The sequence below is a fragment of the Lissotriton helveticus genome, chromosome 10 (assembly GCF_964261635.1).
Source record: "Lissotriton helveticus chromosome 10, aLisHel1.1, whole genome shotgun sequence".
Classification (NCBI taxonomy): Eukaryota; Metazoa; Chordata; class Amphibia; order Caudata; family Salamandridae; genus Lissotriton; species Lissotriton helveticus.
In genome coordinates, this window is record NC_136071.1 from 301,000,303 (window position 1) to 301,025,211 (window position 24,909).

The 24,909-nt window shown below is 47.4% G+C and overlaps 1 protein-coding gene across 3 annotated transcripts in view; it reads right to left on the reverse strand.

The window, feature by feature from the left end:
• Positions 1–24,909, reverse strand: part of KIF9 (kinesin family member 9) — a 691,235-nt gene that overhangs the window by 118,779 nt on the left and 547,547 nt on the right. For all 3 annotated transcript variants that reach the window (XM_078664229.1, XM_078664228.1, XM_078664230.1), the window contains one exon: positions 10,567–10,682. In XM_078664229.1, coding sequence (XP_078520355.1) covers positions 10,567–10,682 — 116 coding nt within the window. The remainder of the gene's footprint in view (positions 1–10,566; positions 10,683–24,909) is intronic.

Below are 24,909 nucleotides of genomic sequence, written 5' to 3' on the forward strand. Positions count from 1 at the left end.
GTAGATGCTAATTAGCATTACTGTTTTAATTTTAAATATGTGTATTTGTTGGATTATTAATATATTTTAAATGTTACATTTATTTTATTTATTTCAATGTGTGTTGTAATATTTATTTTCTTATTATTATTAATATATTTTAAATGTACCATTTATTTTATTTATTTCAATGTGTGTTGTAATATTTATTTTCTTGTAATAATATTGGATTTTTTAAAAATGTGTTTATTTTTTATACTAAGGGTCGGATTCTGAGTTTGGCGGGCCGACCGCCCGGACACTGCAGCTGCGGTCTCTAGAAGACCGCAGCACTAGCGGTCTTCCCACCGTTGTATTATGAGTTTACCACAGTGCCCACTATGTGGCTGTAGGGATCTTGCGGCGGTGGTCATTACTTTTCCATATGTATCGATGCCTGTGTGACCATTTCGACTGCATTAGTGTCAGATGCACTCATATCCATTATACATGTGGAAAGATGCCACCTACCCATTGCCGGAGTCTGGCCTATATGTGGGCAGTCCAGGCAACTGGCACATGGTACAAAAAGAACTCACTTGTATATCGCTACAAACAAGGTTGTAATCTTGGAGGTCAAGATGCTGCGGTGAATGGGGGACCTTAAGAAAGGGATCCACGTTAAACTCTGACCAACTGAACAGGAAAGGGATACTATGCACCCCAAATCCTTTGTTTCCGCTGACTTGAAGCTGGCGGTACCACTGCCACCGCCAGCTCATTGAAAAGCCAACTCGTAATACGGACATCAGTGAAACTCCCCTGTACCGTGCTATGGCAGCTGCTTTTTCCCGACCGTGACCTCAGTGGTCTGCAGTGTGCTGGCAGTGTTGGTGGCTCAGGCGCAGTCTTTCTAAATGCAATCTGCCCATCTCGTAATACAGCAGTCGGACAGTGACCGCGGGTACAGCCGTTCACAGACCGCCAAACTCGTAATAAGGCCCTAAGTGTATTGGGAATACATATGGTAATATACATGAATAATTTTAATGTATTAATGTTTAAGTGTAGTTTAATTATTTACTATTTTTTATAGTTAATTTTAATAAAGTAGTTTATCAATTAAAATATGATGTTTTCCTTATTTTTTTGCAATATTATTGAGGTTCATATTGTGTGTTTTGATATTTTTTATACTGTCCATCCATATATTTAAATAATCTAAGAGATTTTGTGTTTTGATATTTGCATACTCAATATTGTTAAATTTAGATATTTTTGACTGCAATATATTTGTCATTGATATTTAAGGGTTTTTTGGGGTTAAGAATAGGATAGCGATGAAGGCGTACACCACAAATCACACACTAAAGACTTCTGGGATACTCTACACTCCTAGTACCTCGTTAAGAGATATCAGTATCTAGATGACATATTTGTATTCTGAAAATATATCACGTTGCTGTGTTGAAACATACAAATGCTGATAATGGTTGTAATGTCCCGGTGTACTCATAGATAATGTTATATTTTTTCTGTACTCAATAAAAAGTTATTTTTAAAAAGAAAAGGACAGCAATATTTTTGTAAATAATATTATTTTGATGATATTTTCATGAGTCAATAATGTCGTCCACAATATTCTGTCATGGCATCGTACTGCTACTGTGTGCAGGCTATCTATCAAGTAAAAGTGTGTGGAGCCCAAAAAGTTGCCGCCTCCTGATATTTGGGGGCTAAAGCCCCACCTCTCCACCTCTCCATCTGGATTAAGAGGTATCAAGCCATACCCAAGTGTGAAGACTGCTGTTGATGCTTTAAAACTCATCCCTCTTTGAAGTATCTAGGCCAACGGCCCTGGAGTTCAGTCTCCATGGGCTTGCTCAACTGCCTCAAAGTGGGGGCAGGCTGGACATAGGCCACTCTTTACTACATTGAGCCTCACATTCCTCTCTCACTGCATTAGAGATATCACATCCTACCATCAGTGTACAGAGCTTTGTCTGAACCAGCTCCCCCTGAAAAGAGAGCAGCGCCAATAGTCCTTGGATTTGTAGACTTGCAGGCCCCGGGCTCTGGAATTTCCTCCTGCTTATCTGTCCATGCCAGGCCACTCACCATTCTGTGCACCACCATCCACTCCTGTACCACTTATGCCCCAGCAAGGTGCCACCTTCTACTCCAGATTTCCTTGTGAGAGAAAGGAGTCTCAGGAGTGGCAGGAGACACTCTGCATAATTATCTTTCACTGGTCACATGGATCAGGCTAAGAAGGTGATTTTCTCACCCCCTAAATCCCACTTTTAGAGGCAGCAAACCACCACTAAAATTCAGAGCTGGAATATAGCATTCATGATGGAAGGTAAACAACTACTAACAAGCATCACTGTCCATTACCAGGGAGAGTTAATAAATCCAAATAAATTTCAAACATGCAAATATAATAATACATTTATAATTAAAAATACAATGAAATACATTGAAAAGCTGATCAAGTTCTAAAATATTTTTAAAAATAAGGTGCAGCTGTGTAACACTCATTCACAGCCACTGCCCATATCTTCAGGGATCAAGGAGTTAAATACACCTCTCTAGTGGTCATATGTATCAAATAAGCATTTTGCCATTACCAAATACCTATTTTACCCAAATCGCAATTTGGTCATCGCAAAATGCTATGTATGTAAGGAATTGACAAAGATTTCGCAATTCCTTAATATTACCTAATAGAGATTCGGTAAATAGCAAATTCCTATTAGGTAATATTACTCTTATCTGTTCCTATGGGCCGGGCCCATAGGTGCAAATGATTTTGCATTAGCTCATTTTCGATTACCTAATTGGTAATCACAAATTAGGTAATGCAAAGCCAAGAGTGCCCGGAGGCCGAAGGATCCCCTGATGTACCCCCAACAAAATTTTTCAATTTTATTGGTTAGTTTGTATTATAGTAAATGTCAATGGCTACTTGGAATTTCTTTCAGTTATTACCTTTTTTGGTAGATGCTAATTAGCATTACTGTTTTAATTTTAAATATGTGTATTTGTTGGATTATTAATATATTTTAAATGTTACATTTATTTTATTTCAATGTGTTGTAATATTTATTTTCTTATTATTATTAATATATTTTAAATGTACCATTTATTTATTTCAATGTGTGTTGTAATATTTATTTTCTTGTAATAATATTGGATTTTTTAAAAATGTGTTTATTTTTTATACTAAGGGCCGGTTACCATCGACTCGAAGTCAATGGTAATTGCATTTTCCTAAATGCACAGTTGCATTTGGAAAATGCTTCATATATATGCTACAGGAATCGCAATTTGAAATTCCCTGTTTGTAGTTGTAATTTTTGATATTACCTAAAATTGCGACTACAAAGCCTTCCCTACATCACGAAAGGTTACTTTGCATTTGCAAACGGCTGATTTTATAGAAGCGCACCGTTTACGAATGCAATAAACGTTCATACATGTGGCCCTAGGAGTTTTTAAACTATACAGTGGCTGTTGTGATGGCTATTATTGGAGCTTTTGTGTATGATAATTTCACTGACCCACTCGCTTAACATTTGAAACAAGCATCAACTAACTTTGAAAGTGATCCACAAGGAGACAGAACAAATGAAAATATAGTATGTACCCACTAGCTTTTCCCCCACACCCACAGTAATTTGCCCAGAGGTTGGTTATTCAACACTTCCACCTTTAACTTTAATGGAGGTGACTCATCTGTAGCCAGGTGTATATCTAACAGTAACTGTTGGGTACCTCTTCTTACTCTTCTACACTTACCCCAAAGGCAACAGATGTCACATCAAGTTGGTGCATCCTTCAGGAGTGAACCTGCAAAAATAAACTTTTAACCCCAACTAACTTTGATCCCTACATTCATTGTCTTTTATTTGGCCGAGATAATAACCTGCTTTTTGTTAATGATCAAAAGCCCTTAGAGGTTTTCTAATTGCAATTTAGTTTTTTCACCAACAAGAACGCTTCATCAACAAGTATCACTATTTTTATTCTTATACTTTCTATTTTATGTACGTCTGTTACCCCTCCCCACAAGTGGTATTCCAGCCTATTTATAGAGAATCAGAAAAGCAAAAGGTGAGTACATACCCATGTCTGGACTCCATTCAACTTCAAAGGGAGGGGGCCCAACTGTCCCCCACACTGTATCAAAGTATAGAGTTAACTTGGTAAATACAGCTAAAGTATCCGCTAGAACTGGATCCACTGTCACACTGAGAGGGGTTTCTCATACAAAGGAAATTTCCAATAGATCAAAAGACTGTGTGAGACCTATAAATGTTGTTATTTAGGAGCCTTGCTTGAGATTAACATAATTTGACACAATTGATCCTGATCAAATATAAGACCCGGCATAGGTAAATTGTCCTGAAATTCTTTTTGAAGCTTTGCTTGGCTTCAGAAAACATGCCTCCCTCATTTACAGACTCTTGGAACTGGCCTAACGACACTTACCATGCATCACACATCAGTCTAGGAGCATTTTTTGAAATTCATATCTAGTCCAGGGACCTTTCCAGACTTCTGTTGGGCTTCGGCAAGGGCCTCCTTCCGTAGTGTAAATATCTCGACAATGGTAGATGTCTGAGTCAAGTCGAATGACAGCTCAATGAATGAATAATATTCCCTCTCTTTTTTTTTAACACAGAATTTTATTAAGTTTTCAGTTTTGATACAGTTTGTGTTACAGCATTATGGATCTCATAGTACTTCTTGTAAACAAGATCAGTACATTCATGAACGTCCTAATAACTTGTCTAAACAGCAAATCTGCAAGGATTACCATTACAAGGTATAGATGTATATATACAATCTGTGGAAATGGAAAATGTGAGCGAAGCTGAGTGGAATCAACGATAAGTATGCTGTATACATGTACAATCAAGTTTGTAAAACAGGACGGGGGAGGAAGGTAGGAGACATCTTCAGGAACATATTAATCATCAGTGAGATCCATGTATTGTGTCTTAAAAAGGTCCAACATTTGAGCCCATTCCAAAGATATCAGTTTCCTCATTAACCCTCTGTACTCATCACGGTGCAATGCCTCCTTCTCAGCAGTAGCCCATTTTATAACTTCTCCCTGCCATTTCCCTTTGCGCTGGGCCTTAGCTGATTTCCATCGTTGTGTGATAAGCCTTTTGGCTAGCATGAGAATGAGTCTTATAAAATGGCGCAACACTTTTGCCTTCTTAGGAAGTGGAAAGAGCCCGAGGAGACAGGCATCAGGGGTGTTCCAAGTGGAACGCTCATAAAGGTATGTGAGGCCTTGTAGAACCTCTGTCCAGAAGTCCACAAGGACGGAGCAGGTCCAAAACATGTGAATAAAGTCTGCCTCCGAATGGCGAAAACGAAGATACTCCGATGTGGAATTGGGGTACATACGGTCTATCACCCGTGGTGTGAGATAGGCCCTATGCAGGACAAACAGTTGAATCATTTTTAGTCGAGCATTGCGGGAGACACGCCTGGGATAGTCAAGGATCCGTGACCATTTTTTATCAGTGAAGTCCCTGGACACCTCTGCCTCCCATCTTTGATGAAGAGTTAGTAAGGAAACTCCCAGATGGGGCCGTAGGCCCCGATACAGCCATCGAACCAGATGACTACTGTGTCCCATTATGTGTATTGATTGCAATAATCCAAAGGTCGGATGGTCCCTCTGATCCAATAACCAGTATCTACGCACATAAAGTGTGTCCGCAGGGTGTGTTAAAAATAGTGTAGGAGGAGCTGAATAGGTTTGCAAAAATTCTTCATGCGGTATTAAGGTTCCGTCCAGAAATAAGTCCCCTCCAGATTTCGCACCAGTTTCCACCCATCCCCATAGGCTAGTGTCTGACAAAACTCCTCGGGCCGTGGGCAAGCCACATAGAGGTATAGTTGGGGCACATGGCACCGATATATTAGCATACTTCAGCGCCAGTTTCCAATAGTGGAGTGCAATATGTAAAAGAAATGGAGGGCCTTTCATCTTAGTCACTCCAGAGCATAAAAAGGATTGGAGCATCCCAGCCCGTAAGCGAGCAGGCTAATAACCTATTTCAATTATTATGACCAGCCACCCAGTAAGTCAATCATTGTAATTGGCCACTATAGAATATGCTTTAAAATCTGGCACACCCATTCTGCCCTCAGTACTTGGTAGTTGTATTTTGCCAAGAGCCAATCTATGACGGCCCTGTCCCCAAATTAAAGAAGTTAATAGTTTATCTAGTGCTTTATAAATCCAAGCAGGAAGTGCTACTGGGAGATTTGCGAATTGGTACAGTAGTTTAGGGAGCATAACCATCTTAGAGACAGCTACACGTCCTGCAGTAGTTAAAGGCAAAGTATTCCAGAACGCCACTTGGGATTTGAGGTTATTAAGTGCTCGGACAACTTTTCCATCAACTGTGTCCGAAGTAGTTCTGTAAATATTAATCCCTAAATACTTTAAAGTAATGGGTTCCTCCCTAAACTGCAGCAGACCAAATTGTAGTGTGGGGAGTGTGTATGTGTCATAAAAGGAAAAGGCCACCGATTTAGAAGCATTAAGGCACAATCCCTCAATTTCCCCAAATTGTTCAAACAGTGAGGCAATAGACGCCATATCTACATGCAGATCTGCAAAGTAGAGCAACATGTGGTCTGCCTATGCCGAGACAGAGTGACATAGCCGACCCACCGGGATGCCATATGGTGCCATTATGTGTCGTAGCTGTTGTGCCAGGGGTTCTAGAGCAAGCACAAACAGCAAGGGTGACAGGGGACAACCTTGCCGTGTACCCCGATACACATTATATGCTGCAGAAATATTGGTGCCAGTCTTTGCCCTCGCCATAGGTCTAGTATAAAGGCACTTAACCCATTTAATAAAAGCTGGGTGAACCCCATATTTAACCAGTGTGGCCAGCATATACGACCAGCTTAAAGAATCAAATGGCAGACGTATAACTAAGGGGAGGCAGCCTGCATGGGGGGAGCTGGTGTGGGCAAAATGTAGAAGGGCATAAAGGTGAGGTATGTTCAAGGAAGTACTGCGTTTAGCCACAAATCCGCATTGGTCGGTGTGAATTAGAGTGGGGGGTAAGGGAAGCAGTCACGCCGCCAATAGCTGACTAAGAATTTTGTACTCCGCATTAAGGATTGATAGGGGCCTTTCTGCTGAGAGCTCCGTAGGAGTTTTATTAGGCTTCAACAGAGAGGTCACTATCCCCTCCCTGGTCGGAGGGGGCAAGGCACCCTCATCCAAAGCGGTGATGTACAATTGGAGCAGTTTAGGGACCTTGGACGCTGCAAAAGTGGAATACAATTCAATGGCAATCCCATCCGAACTCGGGGTCTTGTTACGAGCTATTCCTCGTATAGCACTACGGATTTCAGGAGTGGTCAGGGGGGCTGCTAAATCCGCAGCCTGGGCTGCCATGATAGTAGAAAGTACCATCACCTCTAAGAATGTAGTGGTTGTAACCGTAGCATCGCGAGGGAGAGCGGCGTAAAGAGTTGTATAATAATCACAAATGTTCTATTAATGTCCACTTGTGTGGTGAGCAATTTGTGGTGGTCATTATGTATGGCCAGAATAGGTGTGGGGGAGGGTTGTGGTTTAATTAACTTGGCCAATAGTGTACCAGACTTGTCCGAGTCAGCATGAATATGCAGCGTGTATGCATGCAAATCTATCACTCTCAAATGCTCCAGTAACTCAGCATATATGATCCTGGCTTCTTGGAGGTGTGGCTCTTTACCATCATCAGACTGAGCAGCTATTTCTAGCGCTTGCAATAAACTCTCTTCATCTGTAATATCACGTATGGCTTCTCGCTGAATCCTCACCAGCGTCCCCATAGAGACACCTCGGATTATTACCTTGAACGCCTTCCATTCAACAATACTAGAGGAGGCCATACCCTCATTGTCTGTAAAATAAGTGGTAATGATGGTGGCTAAAGTATCCCGGTAAATTGGGTCTTCCAGTTGTAGCGGTTGTAGGCGCCACATGGGAATCAGCGCAGGAATGCAACCCCAATTAAGTACCAACTCAAGGGGATTATGATCTGAGATGGTTTTACCCAAGTATGTGGTACAAGCAAACATAGAGAACAGGTCTGGGGAGCAAAGGAAAAGATCCAAATGTGTTTGCAAGGAGAGTGGGTAGGAATAAAATGAGTCTTCACACATACCAACATGTTGCATCCTCCATATAGCTAACAGTCCCCATCCTTTTGTGCAATTAACTAAGTTGGTCGCTTGTATAGTGGCAGCTACGTTGGACAAAGGGGGGTGTGACCTGTCAAGATCAATATCAAACACAGCATTAAAATCCCCACCCAATATCCACTGGTATTGTGCCCAGTCTGACAGGGCTTGTGAAAGGCAGAAAAGGAAAGCATCTTGATCAGTATTGGGTGCATAAATCGACCCTAAGACCACCCCGGTACCATCCAGCGTGCCCTGTAAAAGTACATATTTCCCCTGGTCGTCAATCCTACTATCCGACAGTAAAAAAGGGACTCCCGCTCACAGCCAAATCGCTGCTCAACGAGAGAAAGCAGAATAGACAGTCCCATACAATTGTCCCCTCCATCGTCTCTGTACTTTGGCAAGCTCGGAAGAAATTAAGTGTGTTTCTTGGAGACACACTATCTGTGCTCGATGACAGAGTAATTGGGCAACGATACGATGTCGCTTCTGTACAGAACCCATTCCCCGTATATTCCTGGAGATAACAGTATATGATTTTGCTACAGACATAGCATCCAATCAGGTGTCCCATTCCCCCATCCCCCACCATCCCGCACATACCCAGGAGCATCGAGAAACTGATCAAAAGAACAACAATCCAATACAGGGTCCAAAGATTAAACTTTGGTCATCCAAACTGTGTGCAAAAAAGGCACATAAAATACTGAATAATAAAAAGGCTTCATGCCAGTGGGGTGGGCTGCTTACTGTAAATACGTAAGAACCGGTTATGAAACGTAAAGTAACCCAGAACAGGCCGGGCCAGGGACAACATCATTAAAGCTTACTCAGCAGCCTCCTACGGAGTTGTCCAATTTGTGAGCATAATACAACAAATGAGACATATCATATAATGGAGAGGTAAGCGCTTGCAATCAGATACGGACAATTATCGGGAGAGCTAAGTGAAACATTTCTCCATATATCATATCATAGGACACAACACAGCTATGTCACTGATTCAGCCAGTGGATCGTTGCTGAGCTGTGTGGATACAGAAGGAAACAACGCCATACTGCCCCCAAAGTCCGAGTCCGAGGATACTTCCACTGATGGGCTGGTGCTAATAGGCGCTCGAGGAGTTCGCAAAGCTGGGGCCGAGCGGACGGAGGGCCGCACGTCTGCTCGCCAGCGCTGATTGCTGCGAAGGAGTATTAGGCACAGTACTCTGTGTAGTGAGTCCTCTCTGTCTATGGCACGGAAGGCACCATGGCTTTGGCTGCAGCTGTGTAGGGTGTAAACCTCAGGCAGTGTCAGGGAAATTCCTATCCAACCACTCCCATGCGCTTTCGAGGGTCTCAAAGAAGCAAGCACGTTGGCTGTGAATAATTTTGAGTTTGGCAGGGAACAAAAGGCTTGGCCTTGACCTCCATGAACGAGGAACGCAGGCGTTGGACTGTTAGTGTATAGTCCGGGAAATTTGAAATATTGGTATTATCAAAGTGGATGGGGCCAGCTCCTCGCGTTGTTTGTAATATATGATCGCGATCCCTGTAGTTGAGGATTCTGGCTAAGAGTGGTCAATGATTAGCACCAGGGAGAGGTTTGCGCATAGGTACTCTGTGGGCCCGTTCTACTGTGAAGTGTGCTGACAGGCTAGTGGGGGCCACTTTGGTCCGCAACCAATCTTCAATGAAGGTCGTGGGGTGTTGACCCTCCGCCTCCTCCGGAAGCCCAACAATACGGAGGTTGTTCCATTGGTCCCTACCTTCAGCATCATCAACCCGGGCCTGCAAGGACTCAACCTGTTTAGGAGGAGTCAAATGTGCACATCATGCAATAATATACCATCTATATGATCTATCTAGTTTGATGCTCTTATGTTGCAATCAATTTGGAAAGGTGCAGACTTTTGCAGCCAACCTCCCGAAAGCCCTGCTATGCTTTTATGTCAGTATTCTTGAGATTGTCCCATGCAATTGCAAGCTGCTTCCTTCCACTTCTTGTCCACTGTGTCTTGTGCCATGTAAAGTCCTTTACATTTAACAGGGGAGTTAGAAATGAACCCACTGTTTCTATGTAAGTATCACCAAATGCATTCTTCAAGAAAGAGGCCATCACTTGAACTTATTTTAACTTGTGCTTGGAAACGTACTAATTTCTGTGTATTGTTTAAACACAGAAAAAACATAAACTTAGAAAGATATAAATGCATTGAATTCGCATTTTGGGAAAACATAGAAACAATGAAAATCAAAAAACCTTGATAAAAAACCTAGAAACGGTATTCCATCAGCATATTTGTTTGGAAGCAAGCATATGTAGACATTAGTTTGAGAGCCAGTACTCCACATGTACTACAAACAGTTGCCTGTGGTGCCATCATTGTAAGTGCCTCCTTACCAGAGATACAATTTTGTCTATTGGCAACAGTCCAGGTCTAATGGTGTCTTCTTCCTTCAGAATATCCTGCACATTTTCGGGGATGAGGAAAGACTCGTTGTACCAGATGTCAAACTCTGAAAAAGAGAATAAGGACCATAATGTTGTGTTGTAACCAGATTTTACACTCAAGAATAGAGATGAGATCCAACAACAATTATAACAATTGACATGGCTGACACTACACACTGAATGAGAAGTCAGAAATGTAATGTTCAGATCTGGCTAGCCATTGTCAGCACAAAACTAAAAACTAAGGGCCTGATTACAAGCCGGACGGTCTTCCGACCGCCAGACTCACGGTGGCGCAGCAGTGGTGGTCCACCATCCACTGTATTACGACTTCTAAAGTTGTTGCGGCGGTGGACCGTCAGTTGCACCAGGGAAAAGTCTCTTCTCTGGCGGTGGTGCAGGAACGCCACAATGCAATATGCTAAGTGGGGACTGGTGCAGTCCCGCTCAGCATATTACGAGTTCCTGGACCGCCAGCCTTTTCATGGCAGACCCCGACATGAAAAGGCTGGCGGTGTAGGAGCAGAGGGGGCCCCACAGGGCTCCCATGAGCCCCTCGCTATGGGGATACATTCAGGGGGGCACAACAAAGTTCCAGGACAGCATGGTTGTCCATGTCCATGCCGAGCTGGAACATTTTTGCTGTTCCCATTGCAGTGCCTGTTTTCCAGGCTTCACCATGGGAATAGGAAAGGACCGCCCACCGTATTACAAGTTACACATTTTTAACTCGCAATACGGTCAGCGCTACATGCGCGACTTTAGCGCAGCTGAGGCGGCATTGCGCCATCGCCGCTCCACCAAAGTCATAATCAGGCCTAAGGGCCTGAGTTACAAAGTTAAACTTACACTTTTGTGTAAGTTTACGTTTGTTTTGGAATTCACAAACTCCTATTTAATCGTGAGTTTACGATTGGGGAGGCTCCACAGTCAAGCGGAGTACTCCGCACAAAAGAAATATGGCATGCCTTTCTTTTTATGTGCAGAGTTCTCCACCTTGACAGGGGATCTTCCGCAGTTGAAAAGTTACTTTTAAATCAGAGATTGTCAATTCCAACACAAATGTAAACTTACACAAAAGTGTAAGTGTACCTTTGTAAATCAGGTTCTCAGTGTTTTGTGGCTTTACGATCTTTAAAGCAAGCTTTGTCAGGAAAGAGCAGGATGTGAAAGCCAAAATAATAAAAAGCGTGCCAAAAATTCAGTCCCATCAGCTGGCATATATTTTGGGCTGTCATCACAAAAGTGTGGGACAAACGGATGATGTAGAGGGACAGGAGCGAGCAGAAAGAATCAGGGTGAATTTGAAAGGACTGTGTAGATCAAGCAGGCAGAGGGGGAAAAAGTGGAGTGGGGAAGGACTGCTAGTCAGTAAGGAAGTATGAGGTGTATAGGAAGGGTGAGGCAGGGAAAACATTTTGGGCATGTAAGAAAAAGTGTTAGGAAGGAAGTGCATGCCATTGGGACTGAGTGTGGGCAGCACACTACATATTGGATACAATGTATTTTTTTTAGGTTTATCATGTTATTGTTCTTTAATCATTAAGCTGGATGTGGGCCACAAACCTCTTTATTGGCCAGTTTCAAGTCTGACAACATACATTGTTGGGGGTTACTTGCTTAATATGTATTATTATTATTGAACCCAATGCAATTGACTTCAAAAGGATAAAAGGTTGTGTTGATTTGCAGTGAGTCACAACTAAGACCTACAGTTCTGAGGATGGCTTCACAACCCACAGAGCTGCATTAAGAGCATTAGTCGTTATTTATTCCCTATGTTTGAAAAAATAAGTTATGTCTCTTAAGTAAGGTTGGTTCTGATAGATACTGGATTCTCTCTGCAGTGTCATCACAACAATGAGATAGGACACAGGAAGCGTGATGTATGGTTGACGGAATGAGAAGGTGGTGGTTGGGGGAGAGGAGATGGCAGTTATGTGCCACAGTATCGCACTGATACTGTACAACACTGACTAGGCGCGATGATACCCTAGTACATAAATGGGACCACCACTCCGACCTTCTTAGTTCCCAAAAACTTCCAGAAACATTTGAGATTTCTGAAGAGAAGTGGGTGGGCAATAATGAATCTGCAAAGGGGAACACATTTTCCACCAGAGCCAACTTTACTGTGGGTAGCAAACCCTTGCTTCTAATGGAACTATTCACTCTGGAGAGTCTTAAGATTCCTTGATACCGGCCAAAGTGGATAGAAGTTTGAAGGGCTTAGATAACCAAGAATAGAAGCTGCATAAAAATATGTCAAACCACTGATCTTTCAAACAATGCTTATGCTGTGGAATCTGACTCCACTCAATAATAGCTTACAAAAGAATAGAGATAAGATAAAATGGTGGATATGCAAAATCTCCTACAAAGACATACCTTTCAAGAATGTAGTTGTATCCGCTTTGTCCCTGATCGTATGTGTTATTATTCCTCCTTGCCGAGAACTGTTGGCTGCCTTGTAGTATTCTCTACTGTGGGACATTATCCATCAAATGAGAACTAGCAAAGCTGTTAGTTCTGGCTTTAATGTACCAACAAATGTAAGCAGAGGCACTCACAAATGCTGTTTGCATGCAGAGTATATGCACAAATATTGTTTATCACATATAAAGCCTGTCCTACTGGCTTAGTCAGTGCCGGCAAAATGTAGCAAAAAATATTGCTTTTTTTGTAGAACGTATATAGAAGAAAAGGAACTGACTATGACAAACAGGGTAGCTGAGGTTATTTTTTAGATTTAGAATACTCCCTTGGGCATTCTAAAGGAAGTACTTCCATGAAGGCGGAATTAAACATCACTAGCTGATAGCATGCAGTGAGGGGGCACTACTCCTCTAGGGGGTCCAGCGGGAGGTCCCACAACAGTACTTCATTAAGAGCGGTCTGAACCCTACGCCAAAAGCGCTGTATAGCAGGGCAGCCACACACCGTATGGAAAAATGATCCCTCTTCCCAGTCATTGCGTAGCCACTGTGGGGAGGTAATAACTCCCAACTTCCAACGAAGGTGCGTGTAATACACCCTATGGACAAATTTAAAGTGGTTAAGCCAGAATCTAGAGGACACCGCAGCGCCCCCGAGGCTAGCTATGGCCTCAGCCCAATAGTCATCGGTCAGTTCCGGGTTGTCATCCTGCCATGCCCTACGAGTCTTGTGAAGGGACGTGCTGGCATGCGTAGTCAGTGTTTGATAAACCTGTCATATTTTGTGGGAGCTCAAATCTGTGTTGATATGCCTTATCGCAGGGGTGAGCGCATGGCGAAGTTGGAGATATTTATAAAATTGAGTTTTTTTAAGTCGAAACTCTTCCTGTAACTGCTGGAAAGATTTAAGTGTTGTGCCTCGCATGACATCACCTAAAGTGGAGATGCCGATGAGGTCCTACTGGTGGAACCCCCTCAAAGCTGTCACCTGAGGCAGATAGTTGCCCTGCCACAATGGCGTAGCCTGGGTCAGGAGCCCCCCCAGCCCATCCGCCGTACCATGTACCTCCACAATCGAATCGTTGTGTGACTAGTGTGAGGCAGAGAATCCAGCTTCTGTGTACCGTAAAGCAACTGTAAGAGAGGGGTCCGCCACCGCTGCGTGTTCTAGGGTATACGCCGGGTCGGTGGTGAGCTGTACCACCAGTCATTTATTACCAGGAGATGAGAGGCTGCATAATATGAGTATACGTCGGCGGCAGCTATACCACCACAATAAGTGGACTGTATACATGTCTGCTGTGCCACCCTTACCGCACCACCACCCCAGAGGGAGGTATTAAGTATAGTATTGATTTGCGCGAACCAGGACCGCGGAATGTAATACAGAAACCTTTGGAGTCGATAGAGCACCCTTGGGAGAGAAACCATCTTAAAAATAGCCGACCGCCCATACAGCGAGAGAGGCAGAGAAGACCATAGGGAGGTCTCTTCGTGTAGCCAGACAAGGAGGGGAGAAATATTTCATGACCAGGAAGTCTTGTGGCAGGGAGAAACATATACCCCCAGATATTAGAAGCCGTCCGTAGCATGTCTAAGCTGAGATGCCCAAGTGCCCCTACCCTGCTGCCCACAGACTGGGAATAATATCGATTTAGAAGGACGATTTATGAAGGCCTGTGGTCTGGCCAAAGACACGAAGTATCAGCAAAATACGCTGGCCCGATATCCATCGGTCAGTCATAAAAAATAGAACATCGTCAGCATATAATGCTATACGATCCGGCTGTGAATTAAACCAATCAAAACCCCGGAGCATCGGATCACGGCGAACCCATATTGTCAGGGGCTCCACCGCCAAAGCAAATAAGATCGGAGACAAGGGGCATCCCTGATGTGGGCCACAGCCAATGGGGAAGGGCGAAGAAGACTGGCCGGCGACACGGAGGGAAGCCATGGGCTTAGTATACAACAGGCGCACGTATGCAGAAACCACGGGCCGAAATTACAGGCAGCCAGCAGCTGAAATAAATACTCCCAACTCAGGGAATCGGCAAGGAGTATAGCCGCAGGACATCCCAGCTCAGGGGCCAGTGCCATAGCGGTATGGACCCGGAGAATATTATGGTGTGTGCACAATATATCTGCACGATATATCTTGTAGCAGGGTGGGGGTAAAGGAGGCGTCCCAGAGTGCCTGGTGGGTCGCTGACTCTACCTCCCCTCCTTCCCCTCAGACGGACTGGTCCAGCTGTCCGCTGCTTCCCGACACTGCAGATAGGGAGGAGGGCGCCTTTAACTGGCATACGAAGACAAAGAAGAGACCACGCCCCCACTTAAGGACAGAGGATCCGGAATAGTCAAGAATCCGGAAGTCCTCTACTCGGTGTGCGGCGTCACCCAGGAGGCAGAGGAGCGGAGCAAGGAGGTCGGGAGTGAAAGCGGAGGAGACGAAGAGCTGAAGAAAGAGAGCAAAGAAAGCGGAGAAGACGGGAGAGAAGTCCGTGGAGGCGTGCCAGGAGGCCAACGACCCGGTGAACCGCCGTGCCACACTCCCGAGGGAGGAGTGTGGCTTTCACAGGTACGGCGGCGTTTGGCAGGCTGGGTCGGGAGAAGGGGAGGAGGTCCTTATGTAGATTTGTAAATATCCCTTCCCAAAGCATTCCCGCGCCATCCAACCCTACCCTCCCATCACACTCGTGCCTCACAATCCCCGAGCACTGTTTATATTGAGCACTGGTGTCTCCAATCACCCCGGTCTCCCCCTGGGCAACGCATAGACTGATAGCGCAACTGACGGCCTCCCTCTGTGGGTTTTCTTTTTGGGGCTGAGCAACGCTGGGAATCAGAGGTCGTGGACCGGCGAAGAGGTCAAGAACATCCGGGGCTGAGAAAGAGAGCTGCTGCAATCACGGATCGGGCGGAGTTTGGGAGGGAGAGACTGACCTCCCGTAGCCGTAAAGCACTTTTGAAAATAAAACCTTCACTAATCAGACAAAGCCTCCAGTCTATTCCTAACCCCACGCTACAACTGGTGTCAGAAGTGGGATCCGCCCCCTCCATCCAGACATCCCAGATGGATCAAGTTATTCAGCACTTGATTGAGGGGCAACAAAAGCTTGAATGGGCCATCACTCAGCAGATAAACACCGCCGACACTGATAGGACCCTATTTAAGAACACCATCAGCTCACAGATAGAAGGACTGCAAAAGGTTGCACAGAACCCCAGCGCCCCAGCTCCCCTGGAGAGAAGAAGTCTAGCGCCTCACCCCGCTGGGGTTGCACTCCAAAAATATGTGCCTGGAGAGGACCCCGATGCGTTCCTCACCAACTTTGAAAGGGCAGCCCGCGCCTGCGGGTGGCCAGAGGACAAGTGGCCTTTCTTCCTGGCTCCATTGCTGACAGGTGAAGCCCAAGCAGAGCACGTCTCCCAGACGTTCCCTCCTACAACCTACCCCCGTTTCAAGATTGAGAATGACCTATTGTATAGGGAAGGGAAAGCAGGAGAGCCACCAAAACTGGTAGTTCCAATGGTATTCAGGGAACAAATCCTCTTCTATGCACACACCCACTTGACCGCAGGGCACTCCGGAGCAGAAAAGACCACACAAAACATCGTTAAACTTTTCTTTTGGCCCGGCATCTATAAAGAAGCCGAAACCTATTGCAAACAATGTGAGGTGTGTCAAAAAAAGAACATGTATAGACCACCAGCAGTCCCCCTCCAACCTCTGCCTATTATAGGGAATCCCTTCGAACGGGTCGGAATGGACCTAATCGGGCCCCTCCCACGTACGGCAAGAGGGCATACGTATGCGCTGGTAGTGGTGGACTACAATACGAGGTTCCCCGAGGCTTTCGCTATTAGCTCCCCGACCACCAAGAATGTGGCAGAGAAGTTAATAGAGCTATTTTCTAGAGTAGGGTTCCCCCGAGAAATCTTAACAGATCAGGGGACCCCCTTCGTATCGAAGCTGATGAAGGAAGTGTGTAAGACATTGGACCTCCACCACATACGAACTTCTGCTTACCACCCCCAAACTGATGGGCTTGTAGAGAGGTATAATCGGACACTGAAAGCCACTCTAAAAAAAATGTTGTCCGCTGAGAACAAGGATTGGGACCAACTGCTACCTTTGGCTCTGTATGTCCTACGAGCACAGGTGCAGAGCAGCTTGGGGTACTCAGCATTTGAATTGCTTTATGGACGTCAACCCCGATCCCTCCTAGATATAACCAAGGAAGCATGGGAACGGGAGGAGGCATCAGACCAAAAATCATTGCTGGAATATACCCAACAACTTAGATCCAAGCTAGGTAAACTAAGAGAGCTGGCCTATGCCAACTTAGAGAAAACCCAACAAAAGCAAAAACATTACTACGATAAGGGCAAGAAGTGGAGAACCATGGAGAAAGGCGACTGGGCCTTAGTGCTCCTCCCTTCTTCAACACAGAAGTTCAAGAGCGAGTGGATGGGACCCTACCAGGTTGTTGAAACCATAGGCAGGACAACTTATAGGTTGCAGATCTCCCCCGCTCGACAACAGACGTTTCACATAAACCAGTTAAAAAAATGGATCGGGCCCCTTCCCAAAGCAACCCATTTTGGTATTCCTTCCCGGGATGAGCGCACAACGCTAGACCAACTACCCATTAATCCCGGTCTTTCCGAGACAGAGCGGGGGGAACTCCTAGAAACCTTACGTCCCTTTTCCGGTCTCTTTTCAGACACACCAGGCCTCACCCATATGGCTGAACACTGCATTGACACTGAGGAAGGGAAGGTAGTAAAGCAGAGAGCCTATAGGATACCAGCAGCTAGAAGGAGGGACGTAAAAAGGGAAGTACAGGAAATGCTCAAACTTGGGGTCATAAGGTCATCTAAAAGTAATTGGCCTTCACCCATTGTGATGGTCCCTAAACCGGACGAGTCCACTAGATTTTGTATGGATTTCAGGGCCCTGAATGCTATCTCATCATTCGATGCATTCCCCATCCCCCGGGTTGACGAACTCATAGAACGAATAGGAGAAGCCTGTTACATCACCACATTGGACCTTACCAAGGGATACTGGCAGGTACCCCTAAGGGAAGAGGATAAGCGAAAAACGGCCTTCGCCACAGACGACGGCCTCTTCGAGTTTAATGTCCTGCCCTTCGGCCTTCATGAAGCCCCGGCAACCTTCCAGAGGATGATGAACGAGGTTTTGGCTCCTCATACGAGATACAGCTCCGTCTACCTAGACGATATCGTCATCTTTAGTTCCACATGGAAGGAACATTTAGACCACATAGTCAGGGTCCTGACTGCTCTACAGCTGGCAGGTCTACATGTCAATTAAAAAAAAATCGAGAGCTGCATACCCTAAAGTAAAATATCTAGGTTTTATGTTGGGAGAGGGAGTAATAGCCCCACAAGAGGAAAAAGTTAGGACGATAACACATGCACCTTTTCCCTCTACCAAATGGGAGCTGAGAGCATTCCTGGGCCTCATAGGATATTATAGGAGATTTATTGAGAATTTTGCAAACACAGCAGCCCCCTTAACGGAACTCCTCAAAATAAATGTCAAAAATACCCTCATCTCCCCTCCCCCAGAAGAGGCCAGACAGGCGTTCCTACGCTTAAAAGAAGCCATCACTTCTAGCCCAGTGTTAATACCTCCCGACTTTAGAAAACCCTTCTCCTTAGCAACCGACGCCTCTGACACAGGCCTTGGGGCGGTGTTATCACAAGAGGGGGAGGACGGGATGGAACACCCACTCCTTTATATCAGCCGAAAACTATACCCTAGAGAACGCAACTACCCTACAGTGGAAAAGTAGTGTTTAGCGATTCGCTGGGCTATCGACAAACTGAGATACTATTTAGAAGGACAGCCCTTCACATTGTACACGGACCATGCACCCCTCCAATGGATGCAGAGGAAAAAATCCCAAAACCCCCGTGTCCTGCGATGGTTCCTGTCCTTACAGCCCTTTGCCTTCACTGTAAAACATACAAAGGGGGCAGAGAACGGCAATGCGGACTACCTGTCCAGAACACCTGTTCTCCCCAATCGGGAGAAACCAGGGGGGAGGAATGTAGCAGGGTGGCGGTAAAGGAGGTGTCCCAGAGTGCCTGGTGGGTCGCTGACTCTACCTCCCCTCCTTCCCCTCAGACGGACTGGTCCAGCTGTCCGCTGCTTCCCGACACTGCAGAAAGGGAGGAGGGCGCCTTTAACTGGGCGTACGAAGACGAAGATGAGACCACGCCCCCACATGACGACAGAGGGTCCGGAATGGTCAAGAATCCGGGAGTCCTCTACTCGGTGTGCGGCGTCACCCAGGAGGAAGAGGAGTGGAGCAAGGAGGTCGGGAGTAAAAGCGGAGGAGATGAAGAGCTGAAGCAAGAGAGCAAAGAAAGCGGAGAAGACGGGAGAGAAGTCCGTGGATGCGTGCCAGGAGGCCAACGACCGGGTGAACCGCCGTGCCTCACTCCCGAGGGAGGAGTGTGGCTTTCACAGGTACGGCGGCGTTTGGCAGGCTGGGTCGGGAGAAGGGGAGGAGGTCCTTATGTAGATTTGTAAATATCCCTTTCCAAAGCATTCCTGCGCCATCCAACCCTACCCTCCCATCACACTCGTGCCTCACAATCCCCGAGCACTGTTTATATTGAGCACTGGTGTCCCGAATCACCCCGGTCTCCTCGTGGGCAACGCGTAGACTGATAGCGCAACTGACGGCCTCCCTCTGTTGGTTTTCTTTTCGGGGCTCAGCAACGCTGGAAACCAGAGGTCGTGGACCGGCGAAGAGGTCAAGAACATCCGGGGCTGAGAAAGAGAGCTGCTGCAATCACGGATCGGGTGGAGTTTGCGAGGGAGAGACTGACCTCCCGTAGCCGTAAAGCACTTTTGAAAATAAAACCTTCACTAATCAGACAAAGCCTCCAGTCTATTCCTAACCCCACGCTACATATCTGTAAGAGACATTAGTTAGTGATAGATTCCTTACAGCCCCACCCATCCGCCCAGTTCTGCGAACTGATTTCTAGGGTTAAAGTCAACCCTTTCAGGGCCCTAGTTTCATGGCACCAGTGGTCAGTTTCTTGCATGGCTCTGCGTTCCTGGTGCGGAAAGTCGTGTACAGAACTGACGTCAGCACACATGGGTGGCGCCTAAGTAGTCTCTGTGACATCATCTCAGCGCATACGCCAGCGACGGATACAGAGCCGCACAACGCCACCTTCCGACGTGCAGGGGTACTGCTGATGAAAAAACTTTCCGGATCAAGTCTGATGCCTGGGGATATTCTAAGGTAATGAATCTATCACTAACTAATGTCTCTAACAGATATATCGTTACACAAGTAGTAATTTGTGCATCTGAAAGAGACACGTTAGTGACAGATTCCTTACCTTAGAATAGATACCCCAACAATACCAACCCCGGTTGACAGAACGGCGAAGAAGCCATCTCTCCGGACTTAACTGTCAAGGCAGTAATGCTTGGTAAACGTGTGCAGTGAGGCCCACTTAGCTGCCTGTTAAATGTCCTGCAAGGGAACGTCGTGTCCCAAGGCAGTAGTAGCTGCCGTTGCCCTGGTAGAATGGGCACGCAACCTCACAGGAGGCTCCTTCTTAGCCAACGAGTAACATGCTTTGATGCACAGAATGACCCACCGAGAGTTTGTGCACGGCCCAACCTTTTTTGGCGCCCATGTAGCCAACAAAAAGTTGGTCATCCACCCGAATTGTTGTGTGCGCTTCAGATAAAACAAGAGTGCACGTTTTGGGTCAAAACGGTGGAGCCTCTCCTTTTTTGAAGGATGCAGAGGCAGAAAGAAGGTGGGCAAAGTGATGGTCTGCCCGATGTGGAAGGGTGTGACAACCTTTGGCAAGAACAAAGGACGAGTCCTTAAAACCACCTTGTCTGGATGAGCAGAAAGAAAAGGAGGTTTAGAAGAAAGAACCTGGAGCTCAATCACTCTTCTGGCAGAGGTGATAGCTACCAGGAAGGCCGTCTTTAGAGTGAGAAGACGGAAGGGACAGTTATGAAGGGGCTCAAAGGGAGCGCACATCAGGTAGGTAAAGACAAGATTTAAGTCCCATTGAGGCATTATGAAAGGCACAGGAGGAAATGTGTGTGTAATGCCTTTGAGGAAACAATTAACAACCGGGGACTTAAAAAGAGAAGGCTGATCTGGAAGCCGTAGAAAGGCGGAGATGGCCGAAAGATAACCTTTGATAGTGCCCAGAGCAGAGCCCTGCTGGGCCAAAGAGAGAAGGAACAGAAGGACCTCGGAAAGAGGGGCAGAATGGGGATCCACAGCCTTCGCTGTGCACCATGCCACAAACTTGTTCCAACTGCAGGCGTAAATCGTCTTAGTGGAGGGACGCCTGGCTGCCAGAATAACATCACAGACTTTGGGTGGAAGATTGAAAGCTATCAACTGTCTCTGCTCAATCTCCACGCATGGAGGTGGAGGCTGGACAGGTTTGGGTGGAGGACCGTCCTCTGCTGCTGCAACAGCAGATCCTCCCGAAGAGGCAGTCAGATCGGGGGATCGATCGCCATGCTGAGTAGCTTGGGATACCAGTATCTTCGTGCCCAATCTGTAGCCACAAGGATGATTTAGGCCCGGTCGCGCCGAACCTTCTTCTGCACTCTGGGCAGAAGTCGTATAAGCGGAAAGGCGTACAACAGACCGCTGCTCCACTTGCAATGAAAAGCGTCCCCAAGCGAGTGCCGCCTTGGAAATTCCAATGCACAGAACTGGTGACATTGTGCGTTCTCTTCTGTGGCGAATAGATGTAACAAAGGCTGTCCCCACTGCAGAAAGAGACCTTGTGCCATGTCCGAGTTCAGACGCCATTTGTGATCCATCATGCACCGGCGGCTGAGTTCGTCCGCCCTGGCATTCAGAGAATCTGCCAGGTGTTGAACCACCAAGGTAATGCCTTGATGTTCCAGCCATGTCCAAAGGCGCAGAGCCTCCTGACATAGGGCCCACGACCCCACACCGCCCTGTTTGTTGCAATACCACATGGCGGTGGTGCTGTCCGTGAACACCTGCATCACACTTCCCAGGACAAAGGGAAGGAATGCCTTCAGTGCAAGTCGGATCGCCCAAAGCTCCAAATGATTGATATGGAGTCGGGACTCCGCCGGAGACCAGAGGCCTCTGCTCTCCGCCTCTCCCAAGTGGCTGCCCCATCCCAAGAGGGACGCATCTGTCATCACTGTGTGATCCGGTTGGGGAAGAGAGAGGGATCTGCCATTGACCCAATCGAGATTCATGAGCCACCACTGCAATTGTCGTGCAGTGCCCTCCGAGATCTGGATAAGATTGAACAGGTTGCCCTGATGCTGTGCCCACTGAAACTTCAGGTTCCACTGCAGAGCCTGCATGTGCCATCTGGCATTTTGCACTAACAGGATGCAGGAGGCCATCAAGACAAGGAGCCGGAGGGTCATCCTGACTGAAACCCGGGATAGAGGCCGAAAGATCGTAATCATAGCCTAAATATCCCGGACTCGCTGCTTGGGAGGATAAACCCGAAACTGTGTCGAATCCAGGACCGCTCCGATGAAGGGGAGCTTCTGAGAGGGACTCAGGTGCAACTTCGGCACGTTGATGGTAAACCCCAGCAAATGCAGAAGGTCGGCCGCAGTCTGGAGGTGGAAGACGACTGCCTGAGGCGAGCCTGCCTTCAACAGCCAGTCGTTGAGATAGGGAAGACTGGAACCCCTGATCTGCGCAGATGAGCTGCGACCACCGCCAACACTTTCGTGAACACCCGAGGGGCACTGGTAAGGCCGAAGGGGAGCACTGCAAACTGAAAGTGCTCTTGGCCTACCATGAACCGCAGGTACCGCCGGTGGGACGGGGATATGAAAATATGTGTCCTGCAAGTCCAAGCGGTTGACATTCCTGAGGTCCAAGATGGGACACAGGCCCCCTTTCTCCTTCTTGGGGACCAGAAAGTAGTGGGAATAACAACCACGTCCTACTTCTGACCCAGGAACGCGCTAAATGGCTCCCTTGGCCAACAGGGCCGTGACTTCCTGTTGGAGAAGCGCAAAGTGATCCCCGACATGCACTGGAACTGAGGTGGCATGGCTGGGGGGGGTAGACTCAAAGGGGAGAGAGTAGACCCTTCAGAAGATTTGCAGCACCCATCTGTCCGAGGCGACAGAACGCCAGTGGAGGAGGTGATGATGAATCCTGCCGCCCACCAGCGTGGGGTGCACCCCAAAGCATGGTGTAGGAAGGTTTTGAGGCAGTTGCTGCGGGAGCGGAAGTGGACTGTCCTAAACGCTGGCCCCTTGTCCCGCCACGGCGGGAATCACATCCGCGGCCGCGCTGAGGTTGGTTCTACGCAGGCTTTTGGCTGAACTAACGTGTTGGGCGCCCCTTCCATGGCCACGAAAGGAACAAAAAGCAGACGTGGCCGGGCACGTGGCGGAGAGACCCAAGGACTTGGCCGTAGCCCGGAAGTCCTTAAAACGCTTCAGTGCACTATCTGCCTTATCCCCAAACAGACGGGTATCATCAAAGGGCATGTCCATAAGGGAACTCTGAACATCCCCTGAAAACCCAGTGGACCGTAACCAGGCGTGACGACGGAGGGCCACTGTGGTGGAAATCGCCCTACCCAAAAGGTCTGCGGTGTCCAGTCCACACCGGATGGCGAACTTTGCTGCATCTTTCCCCTCAGCCACAGCTTGAGAAACACTGCCCGAACTTCCACAGGTCACTGAGGCAGTGTCTGCTCAACTGTGTCCCACACAGTGTGAGAGCAGCGGCCCAAGAGGCATGCGGTGTTCACCGACCGCAGCCTTAAGCTGGCAGAGGAAAACAGTTTCTTGCCAAACTGTTCCAGCTTCTTAGATTCCTTATCTGGCGGGTGGTAGGGAATGCACTTTGGGAGGTGGAGGCTTGGATGACCAGGCTCTCCGGAGTCGGGTGGGTTGTTAAAAAGGCAGGTTCACCTGGGGCCGATGATGACGCTTGGCTTCGTTCTTATCCACAGGGACCCCCTTGGCTGGCCTAGACCAGGTGCCCATTAACACATCCGTTAACGCCTTATTGAACGGTAGCAGAGGCTCCATAGAGCTTGCCGCTGGCTGAAGGACTTCAGTGAGGAGGTTCGTTTTTAGAGTTACTGTAGGCAGGTCAAGGTCAAGGGCCTCAGCTGCTCTACGGAGCACCACAGTGTATGTGGCGCCCTCCTCCATGGCCACAGCAGGAGGAGAAAGGAAACCAGGCTCAGCAGAGCGGCCATGGCCACCTGCATCCTCCGACTCTTTGGCCCAGTCCTGTTCCGACTCGCACTGCTGTGCACGAGCTTCCTCAGACCTCTCCCAGTCATCCCCCTTCTCCACTGCGCGAGGCACAGGCTGGGGCGGCGGGGGAGGGACAGGGGAATACAAATTGCCCACGGTCGGCGCCAATCCGGCTCCATATCCCAGTTAGGGTCCCGACCCAGAGCAAACTTGACCGGAAACCCGTGCAAGGGCATTGGTGGTACAAACGGAGCCCATTGCGGCGCCAGGAATGGAGCCGCGGATGCGCCGGGGCCAGAGCCACCGGCGGAGGACCTTGCGTCGCCGGGGCTAGCGGAGCCGGGGGCAAGGGAGGTCCCTCAGGTGGGACGGTGGGGCCCGATGGCACGCCGGCGGGAGCCCAAGGTCTGAAAAGGCAGTCCATAGCAGCAAGAAAATCTTGCACCTGGGCCAGAGTCGCCGATGGACCTGGATAAGGTGGATAGGCCGCGGGACTCACAGGCTTCAACGGAGCCGTAGGGGAGGTACCCCGGGCCCCCTCGTCCACGTCTGGAGACCGACGGGGGACGTCAGAGAGCATAAGCGCTT